General features: G+C 42.0%; 1 protein-coding gene across 1 annotated transcript in view; it reads left to right on the top strand.

The window, feature by feature from the left end:
- Nucleotides 1-14,936, top strand: part of col5a2b (collagen, type V, alpha 2b) — a 42,519-nt gene continuing 27,583 nt past the window's right edge. The window contains 4 exon segments of the mRNA XM_022204023.2: nucleotides 1-587; nucleotides 6,777-6,980; nucleotides 7,824-8,033; nucleotides 11,182-11,388. Coding sequence (XP_022059715.2) covers nucleotides 494-587; nucleotides 6,777-6,980; nucleotides 7,824-8,033; nucleotides 11,182-11,388 — 715 coding nt within the window. The 5' untranslated portion in view covers nucleotides 1-493.

A 14,936-nucleotide genomic window follows, 5' to 3' on the forward strand; every position in this document is an offset into this window, starting at 1 on the left:
ATTAAAAGAGCAACATGTAAAATTTGGGGATACTTCCTGAAACTGAAAGAAGTGACGGTGAAAGGTCGTGCAACAAACTGTGAAACTCTAAAAATGTGTCGTGCACATGCAAAAGCAACAAAATCCTCAACTGCAGTTTCAGATGTCATTTTTCAGCAGCATGATCCATCCCATCTTCTTTCATCAGGACAAATTTCATGCAGCCTTTAATTAGCTGCATGTTTGAAGGCGACTGCAGGAGGAGGCTGGCCTGAAAATAAAACAAGAAGAAAAGGATGAGAGAGCAGACGAGGAGGAGGGAGAGTCAGAGGGAGGCGCTGGGGGCTGAACGGGAGCTTGTTTCAGTTTGCAGTAATCGTTCATCCAGGAGCCCGGAGCTCTCGGGGATATTTGGATTCTTCAGTGTGGATGCTGGAGCTCGGCTCGGCCTCTCTCTGACTCCCTCGTCTGATCTGGGTTTGGTGTGAGGACACTGCATGTCTGGCATGCAGACATGGGCCCCTCGTTCTGCTCTAGGATTACCGTCTGCCTACTCCTCACCTTGGCTCAGGTGATCGCTGTGACCTGCCAAGAAGATGCCAAGAACGGTGAGTGACGGCCGCCCAGATGTGACTTCTGTGTTCTGACTGGCTTCCTGTGCTGATATCTCACATGTTTTAATGGTTGGCTCCTCTGAAAGAAACATCTGTCCAGGATAATGTAGACATTTCACAGTACAATACAGTAGAAATGCTTCATTTAACGTTTCTTCCATGTTTATTTAATGTTTTTTGTTAAAACATTTCTATCTGTGTCTTAAGAAAAATGACATGTTCTTTTACTTTAACCCGGTTCTCTTTGTTTCCTCCTTTACATCCCTGGTTTGTTCTTTTTCCAGGATTTAGGGTCCTATAAAGCTAATCTGGGCTCTTCTGTTTCAGACCACGCTGGCCTCGTGGTTTAGGAATGAAAGCTTAAAATCACACCCACCAAACCTTAATGAAACACCATCTCCCTGTTCTCTAAAAACCACTGACTGATGATTTAGGAGCATGTTCTCACAAAACATCTGGAATAAAACATCAGCTGTGTAGGGATTAACTGCTAAAGGTGATGACGAGCTCAGACTGAGCTGATTGCTGCTGAGGCTGGAGGAGAGGAGATGTGGCGTTTCCTGCTCGTTTTCTAAAATAAACCGTCCCAGTGGAGGCGATCCTCGGTCAGAAATACTTTCCTCCTGCAGGTCGCAGCACACTAACGAGTGCACAGGGCCGGCCGGGCTATTTCAGAGCGAGGTCGAGGCTGATGAAGGGGTTCAGACTGCCACGGCTATAATGATGTGGCCGTGTGGATGGGATGGACAAAAGCAGGCCACTAATTTTGGTCAGACCTCAGGCCAGAGGCAGACTAGACACACCCAGAGAGAGGCCATGCTGGATATGAAATATGCTTCTGCTGCTTCCATCCAGCTTCACCTCCACTGAAGCAGTCTGGCTGCCAGAAAATCCTACAGACATGTAGGCCCGCTGTTTCTGGGTCTGAATCTGTCATATTTAAATGCAGCTAAGCCTGTTTAGAGGACTTTAATCCAGTTGTGGCCCAACAGGTGTGTCGTTAGAGCCCAGAACTGTCGAACTGGTTTGATTTTAGCAATAAAAATGTGAACAATCAGTCCGAATACAAAACAACAAGACAGAAAATCAACTTCTTTATTCCTGCTGGATGCTAACAGGTGTGGAACCAAACACCTGTTGGAAAACAGTGAAAAGAGCAAATACACAGATTTAACCCAAGACCACTAGACCTTATTTTAAATGTCAATACTGCAGTGGATCATTTTTATTTAGTCAGAACTGTGGTTAAAATTTGAACCTTCTAGAATGAATGTGAGGCTTTTGTTTTCTTCTTAATGAACTCAGTCATGAGCTCTGTCTGCACCTGAACATGTTTATTAGCAGGTGTGTCTCCCTAAGTCAGTGAGGAAGAAATATTACTATTTTCAACCACAGTAACTTGTGTAGAAGCTGCCAGATCATCATTCAATTTACATGCTCTCAAAAAAGGCCATCATTTGGACCATTTTATTTGTAGTCTGGAGCCCTGTTACTATCTCAGCATCTGCTGTCTGTAGGATCATGTTTCATGTAAAATCAAACAAGTGCCATCAATGTCCTCATGTAAGCTAACCTGCTAGTGGCTATAACGTCATATTCGGCATACAGACAAAAGAATATTGTTCTCTTTTTCTAACTCTCAACAAAAAAAGCAAAGTTTGTGTGCTAAGCTGACAAGTCATCATACAGATTCACATCAGTCTTTTTATCTAAGTCTGAACGTGACAGTTAACAGGCTGTTAGCTTAGACTGTAGGTAGTCTAGTTAGCTTAGCTCACTGTGAAGCATCACCGTTACTGTCTTAAGTCTGTGTGTTAAACTCAGCTAACCAGCTGCTTGTTGTAGTTTTACAGACAAAAAAGAGTGCTATTAATCTCATTAATATCGTACCAAGAAAGCTAACAGGCTAATGTGATTTCCTGGAGTTTTTTCTTCACCTACTTAGTTCACATTGAGTCTTACTGTGTGCTAAGCTAACAGGCTGCTAGCTGTAGCTTTATGTGTAGTGTACAGACTAAAGGAGTGCTATTAACCTCTTACGAAGAAAGCTAACAGGCTAATGTAGCTTCTTTGATTTTTGTGCCTTGCTTAGTTCACACTGAGTCATAAATTACTGTTGTTTCCAGTCTGCGTGCTAAACTAACATGCTGCTAGCTTTAGCTTCGTATGTAGCAGCTATAATGTTTTCATTTAACCCTCATAAAGAAGGCTAACAAGCTAAGATAATTTACTTAAGTTTAGTCTGGTAGTCTGCTTAGCTTACAGTAAGTTTTTAGTCTTTGTGATATGCTAAGCTAACTGGCTGCCTGTTATACTTTCATAGAGACAAAAGAAAGAAAGAAAGAAAGAAAGAAAGGTTTTTTTATCTCAGGAGGAAAGCTAACAAACCAGCACAGCTTCATCTGGTTGTCTGCTGTTTCCAGTCAGTTTGCTAAGCTAACAGTCTATTGGTAGTAGTGTCATATTTTGCATCAGAGTGGTGCTGAGATTTTCATTTATCTCTAAAATTAGAGATTAGATGTAATTCCAAACACTTTTAAATATAAAGATGTTGTTCTTCGATTTGTAAAAGGCTAAAATCTTTACTTTGACTCTAAATCAGTTCATTTGAATTTCTCAAATAAATCGTCCAGAGATTCCCCAGAAAAAAGGCAAAGATTAGAGCAAAATCTAAAAATAAACATAACTTTGTGTGGCAGAAACAGTTCAGCAGCCTCTAATTTGGAATGAAATGATAGCGTTTGATTAAATCAGTGCAGTTAAAGTGTAATGTTGAGCTGAATTCAGATAGTAGTGATGGTATGTGAGCTGTTGTTATGAAGGATTTCTGATTTATGGTCCTGGCTGGCAGGTTGTGTGTGAATGTGTGAGTTTGTTTTCAGAATGAATAGGGAGAAAGCCGAGGCTATCGTCAGCTGGATGAAGGTTTATTTCTGTCTCTACACACATTTTTTTCACTGGTTCCAGGGACAGATATGATTATTTCATACTCAGCAATGGATTTAAAGGGCTCTTATTTTGGTAAATTACTGCAATGAATGCACATATTCAATGGAAGTATTGGGTTTAGTTTAGTCTTTTAATCAATTTTAACTTTTCTAAGTGACTTTTTCTTCCTTCATTATTTCATTTGAAAGCTTTTAGAGCCTTAAGGTGAGAAAATATCTAGTAAATCACAAGGAATTATAAATTCTTGTGACATATGTTTTTATACACCTCAATGCATTTAATGTTTTATTATTTTAAAAAATTACTGCAGCATAGGAACACTTTAAATCAAAGTGATGGGTTTAGTGGTGTCTGTTTGGTCCTCCTAAATGTTGCGATTTATTTTTTTCTCTTTTGTTTAATTAGAGCGATTTTAGACCTATAAGGTGTTAAAGTATACAGTAAATCACAAGAAAGATCACCTGTATGATGTTTGTTTATGTCACAGTGAGTTTTGTAGGCTTCCTAATTACTGCAGATCAAAAATATTTTAAATGAGAATAATGGGTTAATGTTTTCCCTGGAGAAAGACGTTTTTGATTTGATTGTTTCATTTGAAGGATTTTAGAGCCTTAAGGTGATGAAATATAAAGTAATTTGCCAGAAAAAGCTAAACTCTTGTGACAAATATGATGTTTTCATACAATGGATTTCATTGGTCGTTATTTCAGAATTTTCCACAATGGATGCAAATTTTAATAAAAAAAAAGTTACAAGTAAAAGTGAATAATGGAACTGTAGCCTTTCCTGTTAAAACCATGACAGAAATAGTCAGTTTGAAAATTCTTCTGAACTATATTTGCTTTAATTGTTGGAATAAAGTGGATAAAGAAGTGAAGAATTTCAACATGATTCAACCTGCACATCATCCAGGTTCAGTTTATGTGGGATTGTTAAAAAATAAACCCGTGTTTTGGGGTAATATGGGTGGAAAACCACAGCTGTCTATAATAATTGTGTTTATACTGTATAATCACGTATGAATTAACCAAGATCCAGTGTGTTCAAATATAGATGTGTGCAGGCTTTACTTTACTGAGATTTCTGCAGAGCTTCAGCTTAAGAATCTAATTCCAGCTGCAGATGAAGGCCGCTGTAGAGGAAAATCAGCTGATGCAGAAGCTGAGGCTGTTCTACTTTTATTCTGTGATCTTCTCCCTGTCAGGTTTCATGGCAGGAGGTTTCTCCGGGTGTGGCACCTCGCTGCTCTCCCAAATAAAGTCCGACCACAGCTTCTAGCTGAGCCCAACGTATAATCCAGCCGCTGTGGTTTCCCTGAAATAACTGCTGCTTCTGAAAGCCGGGCTCTCTGGCGGGGAGAGGCTCCACCACATAATTAGTGCTTTGGGACGTCACTAAACTGCTGCATTAAAACGCTCACAAAGCCCGTAGCAGGTGGCCGTATCTGGGTTTTTATCCTTCTTTTTTCTTTTCACTGTTTCTGCCAGTTTGGATGTAAAACCAGCTGCACAATCTGTCTAAAATATGTTTTTGGGGTCACTGAGACATGATTTCAGACATTTTCCAACTTTTTTGCCTCTTCATGGTTGCAAAATGTTGCTTAAATGAGTTTCTAGTAGTTTTATTCTTGATTAATTCATAAAAAAAAAATTCTCCCAAACTCCTGCGGCACAGTGAGGCAGATCTGCTTTTTCTTTACTTTTTCACATTTTATGACTCCACAGGCTGACTTTCTCTCATGTTTTAGCTCCTGACTAAACAACGTGTTGATGGATTTAGAAAGCTATACGTCTCATCTTGTTTTAGAGACGTCGCCGCTGCAGAGATGATTGCAGACCTGCATGCAGACGCATTTCTAGACGCAGCCAGGAGCTGTGGAGCTCCACCACAGTCTAGAACTCTGACTGCTTTAACTGCAATTTAGCTGAAAGTGTGTGAGGGAGGAAAGAGCTTATTACACTTAATGTGTCTCTCCTTAAAGCTCATGATGTTTCACACCTGCAGCTTCTGAACCTCCACAGACATGCAAAGTGCTTCAGGTAGTTTTGCTGAGAAATGTCAGCCACTTATGTAGAGTTTTATGATCATATTTTCATATTATTGTGTATATTTAGTGCTGTTCTGCCTATTTTAAAGTCTACAATAAGGCTCTGTGATGCTCTAATAGTAATGAAAATGAACATAATGTAAATAACTAATATTTTGTGATTTGAGGGTTAAAAAATAGTAAAAAAAAAAAACGAAGCTGCAAGAGGCAAAGATATTGATATTTTTAGCTTTGAACTTTAAAACCGATGGAAACTACTTTTCCCATGATGCAGCTTGTTTTTTAATTCCACAATTTAACATTAAACCTCCTGAAATCTAACTCTAATGTATAAAATCTGTGGAATTCCTCGTTAAATTCTGTCTCCTACATAATTGGCTTTCCAGTCGACTTTATTACATAATTCCACGTCTCTTTTCATGTCAGGAACAGATGAGTAATCAGCAGTGGAATGTAACTAAGTAGATTTACTCACATACTGGGTCTAAATATGGATCTGAGGTGGTTGTACTTTCTTTTTGTGCTGCTATTTGCAGGTTCTAGCAGAACAAATGTGAGGATTTGATACTTTTCTTTGCCGTGTGACAGTAAATAACATGTTTTGGGGATTTTGGTGAATTTAAAGACTGCTTTTCGACTTAATAGACTAAATGAAGGATTCAGATCCATAATACAGCACCAGTACAGCAAAGTAAAAGTCTGGTAGGGATTATTATAATGTAGGATGCGGTCAGATTGTGTTACATGAGAACACAAGAAAAACGTTCTCACACCAACAATCCAGAAATGTTGGTTGGAATGGTTTAGTGAAGCGTTGCTGCAAATTAACAAACGTTTTTGGATGTTTGGGGTGTTGTTGAGGGAACACATCTTCTGTAAAACGTTCTCACAATGTTCCACGATAACGAAGGAAGAACAGTTTGAGACTTTAAGAAGAAGCAAAACAAAAAACACTGAGAACACGACTAGAACCTTCTCAGAAGGCTTTTGGATGATTTGGTACCTGGAGGGCAGCTGGTGCAGCCTGCTGGACAAATATGGAAAATACAACCTTCCTATCCTGTTCTTCACATCACTGCTGTGGCTTCATGACCGCTTTGCCCACATGTTGCTTCCTGACGTTAGTGATGTAAATATCCGTCTACATGAGGCGCTCCAGATGTTCACCGCTGCTCTGCTTGACTCAGACAGCTGTGCAGAGAACGGGACGGTCTTCTCCAACAATCAGATGTGGAGGCCCGAGGCGTGTCGATTGTGTTTGTGCGACTCTGGCGCTGTAGTTTGTGAGGACGAGGTTTGTGAGGAGCTAAGCTGTTTGGAGGCCGTGACTCCGGAGGGCGAGTGTTGCCCCGTTTGCTCCACGGCAGCAGCGAGGAATCGAACCGACGCAGGTAACCGACTAAAACAAAAATAGAGCACCTTCAGATCCCTCTCAGACTGTCATTCTGGGGGTTTCAGCTCCCAGAACATCTGCATTTTACCACTCATGGCACAACTTGGATCAGAGGTTTCACGCCCAAGAAAAAATTAAAGATACCTAAACTAATTTAACACGCTTCACCACCGTCTCCAAAAGTCTCCTAAAAAGCACAAATGTTCAGCCTCAGTGATTCAGATGCAGTTAATTTAAATGATAACTGCATTTTAAAAAAAATCCCTGCTGGTTTTTCATCATTATTCAGACAGAATGAGGTCAAAACAGGGATTCAATTAAATTCAAAGCAAAAAAAGAAAAGTGGATAAAACTTGTAAAATCAGTAAATTTAAAATGCTAAAAAAAAGTTTCTCATGTAAATTAAGTTCACCTGGTTCTAAATGTCCAGGTGTTTTTAATTATTTCATCTGATTACTCCTCTGAGAACCATGCAGGTGGAACCTTTTCATACCAACGTCTCCTGAAAGTTTAAATGTGTATTTTATTCTATTTATGACCTGTTTACCTAAAACAAACCGCTAATTTCTGCTGTCTGACTTCATGCGGATGGAAACCAGTAACGCCAGTTAACTTTTGACTCACCAGGAAAACATCGGTACTACTTTTCATGTTTAACTTGAGGTTTTTCATCCATTTATCCACAGAAATCAGGGTTTAGTGTCTCCCCTATCATGCGTAGTAATGACCGGTGTCTGTGGCCTTCTCTGAGAACAGAATCGGACTGAAACCCCCACAGTGACGCTCTCTGGAAGGGAATGATCCACGTTACTCATGTGGTTGCTGTTGTGTCTCATGAAAGGTGGCTGCACAGAAAACGGCACCACCTTCTCCGACTATGAGATCTGGAACCCTGAGCCGTGTCGGGTCTGTATTTGTGACTCGGGGACGGTGTTTTGTGAGGAGGTGGTCTGTGAAGAGGTGAGGGGCTGCGAGACAAGCGAAGCCCCAGAGGGCGAGTGTTGCCTCCGGTGCTCAGAACAACTCAGCCCTAACATGGACAATACCACCGGTAATAAATGTTTACAACACTGGGCTGTCTGTGCCACAAATGTCCACTCTGAGTCTGTTTATGTAGAGCTGATGTTGCTGTAATACAACCACAATCATAGCTGTTTAGTTTCCATCATCCAAAATATCTTTTTTGTCCTTTTGAATTTCCACTTTTTGCTTCTTTAATAAGCTGTGGCCTCATCATAAGGATGATTATTTACTTTATTTCTTGCTCATTAAAACCTTCATTTGTCAGAGATGCTTATACACACGTGGACAAAATTGTTGGTACCCCTCAGTTGAAGAAGGAAAAACCCACAATTCTCACTGAAATCACTTGAAACTCACAAAAGTAACAATAAATAAAAATTTATTGAAAATTAAATTATCAAAAACAGCCATTACTTTTGAATTGTTGATTAACATAATTATTTAAAAAAACAAACTAATGAAACAGGCCTGGACAAAAATGATGGTACCTCTATAAAAGATTGAAAACTATTTGACCAGAGTGACATGATTAACTCAGGTGTGTCATTTAATTGACATCACAGGTGTTTCCAAACTCATAATCAGTCAGTCTGCCTATTTAAAGGGAGACAAGTAGTCACCCTGCTGTTTGGTGAAAAGGTGTGTACCACACTGAACATGGACAACAGAAAGCGAAGGAGAGAATTGTCCCAGGACATCCGAAAAAAAAATTATAGACAAACATCTTAAAGGTAAAGGCTATAAGACCATCTCTAAACAGCTTGAAGTTCCTGTGACAACAGTGGCTCATATTATTCAGAAGTTCAAGACCCACGGGACAGTAGCCAACCTCCCTGGACGTGGCCGCAAGAGGAAAATTGATGACAAATTGAAGAGACGGATCGTTGGAATTGTATCCAAAGAGCCCAGAGCAACCTCCAAAGAAATTAAAGGTGAACTCCAAGGCCAAGGTACATCAGTGTCAGATCGCACCATTCGTCGTTGTTTGAGCCAAAGTGGACTTCATGGGAGACGACCAAGGAGGACACCACTGCTGAAAAAAACTCATAAAAAAGCCAGACTGGAATTTGCAAAAATGCATGTTGACAAGCCACAAAGCTTCTGGGAGAATGTCCTTTGGACAGATGAGACCAAACTGGAGCTTTTTGGTAAGGCACATCAACTCTATGTTCATAGACTCAAAAACCAAGCATACGAAGAAAAGAACACTGTCCCTACGGTGAAACATGGAGGAGGCTCAGTAATGTTTTGGGGCTGCTTTGCTGCATCTGGCACAGGGTGTCTTGAAAGTGTGCAAGGTACGATGAAATCTGAAGACTATCAAGGCATTCTGGAGAGAAATGTGCTGCCTAGTGTCAGAAAGCTTGGTCTCAGTCGCAGGTCATGGGTCTTCCAACAGGACAACGATCCAAAACACACAGCCAAAAACACCCAAGAATGGCTGAGAGAAAAGCGTTGGACTATTCTAAAGTGGCCTTCTATGAGCCCAGATCTGAATCCCATTGAACATATGTGGAAGGAGCTGAAACATGCCATTTGGAGAAGACACCCATCAAACCTGAGACAATTGGAGCTGTTTGCTCATGAGGAGTGGGCCAAAATACCTGTTGACAGCTGCAGAACGCTCATTGACAAATACAGAAATCGTTTAATTGCAGTGATTGCCTCAAAAGGTTGTGCAACAAAATATTAAGTTATGGGTACCATCATTTTTGTCCAGCCCTATTTCATTAGTTTGTTTTTTTAAATAATTATGTTAATCAACAATTCCAAAGTGATGGCTGATTTTGATTATTTAATTTTCAATAAATTTTTATTTATTGTTACTTTTGTGAGTTTCAAGTGATTTCAGTGAGAATTGTGGGTTTTTCCTTCTTTAACTGAGGGGTACCAACAATTTTGTCCACGTGTGTATTTGATAGCCATAAAACACTTTAAGCACATTAGCAGTGCATGTAAAGAGAGGGCATGTTAACTTCCTTTGCTTTTATTGTGTTATTCACTTATGCTTCCAGTTAGCTTTGAGTTTAGGTAAAAGGAAAGAAGTTAATCAGTGGAGTCTAAAGCTAAGTAGGTGTGTTGTTTACGATGTTTACATTAGCAAAACATGCTATAAAAAGACTAATGTTAAATGGGAATATTGTTCACAATGTTTATGTTAGCAGAACATGCTAAAAATATATCAGTTGGTCAGTGGAGTCTTGCTAAGTCAGTAGGTTGTTTACGATGCTAACAATAGCATAGCATGCAAAAAAAAAAACCTGACAATTGGTAAAGTCTTGGGAATCTAATACGATACTGTTCACAGTGTTTAATTAGTGTAGTCTTGGAACTCTGATGCTAAATAGTTTAGACGTTATGTTAGCATAACATGCTATCAGTTAATTTATGTAGCCTTAAAAATCTAATGCTAAGTACATATTTTGTTCACTTGACGCTAGGTAGCATACTAAAGTTAATCAGTAGAGTGTTTGGGACTCTAATGCTAAATAGATTTATTGTTTAATATGCTCATGCTAGCATACCATGAAAAAAAACTCCAGATCATCAATGGAGTCTTGGAAGGACTAGTGTCTGGGCTGAAAGATTAAAATAAAGATCGTTTTAAAAATAATTCAGTCAAAGAAAAGGGCTTCTGTTGCCCTCTAGTGGTAGTTATTAGCTATTAGTTATTACTGTATTATTAGTAATGACGACAGGAACAAAGTGGAAGCGAAACGGTGATACAAACACAACGTTCATACATGGAGGAGGAGGTCAGGGTGGATGGATGGTCAACAAAACACCGTTTGTTTCCTATTTCAGACCACATTATCCATAAACCTGCCTCCATTACTATTGTGACCATAACCAAAGACCCAATCTGTGCCTAAACCTGACCAAGATGGCAAACCTAACTAAACAGCAGTGAAACATGTCTGCTATGTTACACTCCTAAACGTTGTGTTCAGGAAGTATCGATAAATGACCAGTAGAAGTCCTGAACATGACTTTTTGTACCAAACTTTATCCAATCCACCTAATAGTTCTTGGGAATTGTTATTAAGAGGTAAACTGGCACATCTTATCTTTGTTGAGTCTGAAGAAACCATTTTCTTCAGAACCATGACCTCCATGTGGATGTTTGAAGGTCTGGTTCTGGATTGTGACGTCCGCTGATGTTCTTCTCCATAAAGATTCCTGCTCAGACGGCAGCTCCGTCCACGCCAACAATCAGATCTGGAACCCTGAGCCCTGTCGAGTCTGTATTTGCGAGTCGGGGACGGTCGTTTGTGAGGACTTGGTTTGTGAGGATGTAGGGGACTGCGAGGCCACAGAGATCCCGGAGGGCGAATGCTGCCCCGTGTGTTTGGTGGCAACACTGCAGCCTGAAGCTGATGCTGGTAAACTGCAGTATGACCTGCTGTTTGTGGTGACTTTTCCTGTCAGCCTGAAGCCTCATCTTCAGGCTCCGTCCTGTCACATATCGTGTTTTAAATCTGTGTTGTCATCCTCAGAGTTTCCCTTTGACTGTTTTCAGTTTGCAGAAGGAATACATTAACTTTTTGCCAGATAAGTTCACTCCTCAACCTCCATGTGAGCAGCTAAACGTCTGGTTGTAGCAGTAATGATGGAGCCACGACTGCTTTTACTGCCGCACTAAAAACACGTTGAGGAAGTAACTTATTCACCAAATAACGTGTATTCCTGAGGGAAATCACTGTCTGTTGTCATGTTGTTGTCGTTTCTTCATGTGCATTGTGATGGTGAATCTTTAATACTTTTGTTGGATTTATTTTCAGCACAAACAGAAGTTGAATGTTGCACCAGAAGAATGATTTCTGGCATGATCATTTCAGTCCTGCATGTTAGAGTAAGATGTTTAGAGGACCAGAACACTGTAAGAAAAAATGTACTTTTACATGTTTTTTTTCTTTTTATTAAATATCAGTAACATTAAACCTATAATGTTAAATAACCATTTTTTAATAGAAGTTTGCAGAATTTTTATAGTTATTTTGTTTTATTTCACAGTGATTCTTTTGACACGCAGGCCGCTGAAATATTTTTTCTTTATTTTTTACAGTGTATTATTGCAGGTTTTAGGTACTTGCCACGGAAACATGCATACTTAACATTTATTTGCAGTACTTTTTAAGACTTAGAAGTATTTGATCTTATTTTCCCCTCTTTTCCAGACAGCCACAGGTCTGGATTAACTGTTTTGGTAACATTTCTACATATTAATGTACGTTTGACATAAATTAATGCAGTCTGGATGCTTGTGGAGATATTTCAGGAGTCTGCTGATGATTTTTTTCACTCTAAATAAATGACAACTAATGGCTGCCTGGAAAAGCAGGAAAAATGTTCTAAATGACAGCAGCTGTGATGTGAAGTATGTGTGTTTCAGAGTAAACGAGCTAAAAGCTGCAAAGGTCTGGTTCCTCACTGTCAGGTCCATCATTGACTGGTGGATCTCAGGTCCATCATTGACTGGTGGATCTCAGGTCCACGATGACTGGTGGATCTGAGGTCCACGATGACTGGTGGATCTCAGGTCCACGATGACTGGTGGATCTGAGGTCCACGATGACTGGTGGATCTCAGGTCCACGTTGACTGGTGGATCTGAGGTCCATGATGACTGGTGGATCTCAGGTCCACGATGACTGGTGGATCTGAGGTCCACGATGACTGGTGGATCTGAGGTCCACGATGACTGGTGGATCTCAGGTCCACGATGACTGGTGGATCTGAGGTCCACGATGACTGGTGGATCTCAGGTCCACGTTGACTGGTGGATCTGAGGTCCACGTTGACTGGTGGATCTCAGGTCCACGATGACTGGTGGATCTCAGGTCCATCATTGACTGGTGGATCTCAGGTCCACGATGACTGGTGGATCTCAGGTCCACGATGACTGGTGGATCTCAGGTCCACGTTGACTGGTGGATCTCAGGTCCACGATGACTGGTGGATCTCAGGTCCATCATTGACTGGTGGATCTGAGGTCCACGATGACTGGTGGATCTCAGGTCCACGTTGACTGGTGGATCTGAGGTCCATGATGACTGGTGGATCTGAGGTCCACGTTGACTGGTGGATCTCAGGTCCACGATGACTGGTGGATCTCAGGTCCATCATTGACTGGTGGATCTCAGGTCCATGATGACTGGTGGATCTCAGGTCCACGATGACTGGTGGATCTGAGGTCCACGTTGACTGGTGGATCTGAGGTCCATCATTGACTGGTGGATCTCAGGTCCACGATGACTGGTGGATCTCAGGTCCATGATGACTGGTGTATCTGAGGTCCACGATGACTGGTGGATCTGAGGTCCATCATTGACTGGTGGATCTCAGGTCCACGATGACTGGTGGATCTGAGATCCACGATGACTGGTGGATCTGAGGTCCATCATTGACTGGTGGATCTCAGGTCCACGATGACTGGTGGATCTGAGATCCACGATGACTGGTGGATCTAAGGTCCACGTTGACTGGTGGATCTCAGGTCCATGATGACTGGTGGATCTCAGGTCCATGATGACTGGTGGATCTGAGGTCCACGTTGACTGGTGGATCTGAGGTCCATCATTGACTGGTGGATCTCAGGTCCACGATGACTGGTGGATCTGAGGTCCACGTTGACTGGTGGATCTCAGGTCCACGATGACTGGTGGATCTGAGGTCCACGATGACTGGTGGATCTGAGGTCCACGTTGACTGGTGGATCTGAGGTCCATCATTGACTGGTGGATCTCAGGTCCACGATGACTGGTGGATCTGAGGTCCACGTTGACTGGTGGATCTCAGGTCCACGATGACTGGTGGATCTCAGGTCCACGATGACTGGTGGATCTGAGATCCACGATGACTGGTGGATCTGAGGTCCATCATTGACTGGTGGATCTCAGGTCCACGATGACTGGTGGATCTGAGATCCACGATGACTGGTGGATCTAAGGTCCACGTTGACTGGTGGATCTCAGGTCCATGATGACTGGTGGATCTCAGGTCCATGATGACTGGTGGATCTCAGGTCCACGATGACTGGTGGATCTCAGGTCCACGTTGACTGGTGGATCTCAGGTCCACGATGACTGGTGGATCTCAGGTCCATCATTGACTGGTGGATCTGAGGTCCACGATGACTGGTGGATCTCAGGTCCACGATGACTGGTGGATCTGAGATCCACGATGACTGGTGGATCTAAGGTCCACGTTGACTGGTGGATCTCAGGTCCATGATGACTGGTGGATCTCAGGTCCATGATGACTGGTGGATCTGAGGTCCACGTTGACTGGTGGATCTGAGGTCCATCATTGACTGGTGGATCTCAGGTCCACGATGACTGGTGGATCTGAGGTCCACGTTGACTGGTGGATCTCAGGTCCACGATGACTGGTGGATCTGAGGTCCACGATGACTGGTGGATCTGAGGTCCACGTTGACTGGTGGATCTGAGGTCCATCATTGACTGGTGGATCTCAGGTCCACGATGACTGGTGGATCTGAGGTCCACGTTGACTGGTGGATCTCAGGTCCACGATGACTGGTGGATCTCAGGTCCACGATGACTGGTGGATCTGAGATCCACGATGACTGGTGGATCTGAGGTCCATCATTGACTGGTGGATCTCAGGTCCACGATGACTGGTGGATCTGAGATCCACGATGACTGGTGGATCTAAGGTCCACGTTGACTGGTGGATCTCAGGTCCATGATGACTGGTGGATCTCAGGTCCATGATGACTGGTGGATCTGAGGTCCACGTTGACTGGTGGATCTGAGGTCCATCATTGACTGGTGGATCTCAGGTCCACGATGACTGGTGGATCTCAGGTCCATCATTGACTGGTGGATCTGAGGTCCACGATGACTGGTGGATCTCAGGTCCACGTTGACTGGTGGATCTGAGGTCCATGATGACTGGTGGATCTGAGG

The sequence above is a fragment of the Acanthochromis polyacanthus genome, chromosome 22 (genome assembly GCF_021347895.1).
Source record: "Acanthochromis polyacanthus isolate Apoly-LR-REF ecotype Palm Island chromosome 22, KAUST_Apoly_ChrSc, whole genome shotgun sequence".
Taxonomy (NCBI): Eukaryota; Metazoa; Chordata; class Actinopteri; family Pomacentridae; genus Acanthochromis; species Acanthochromis polyacanthus.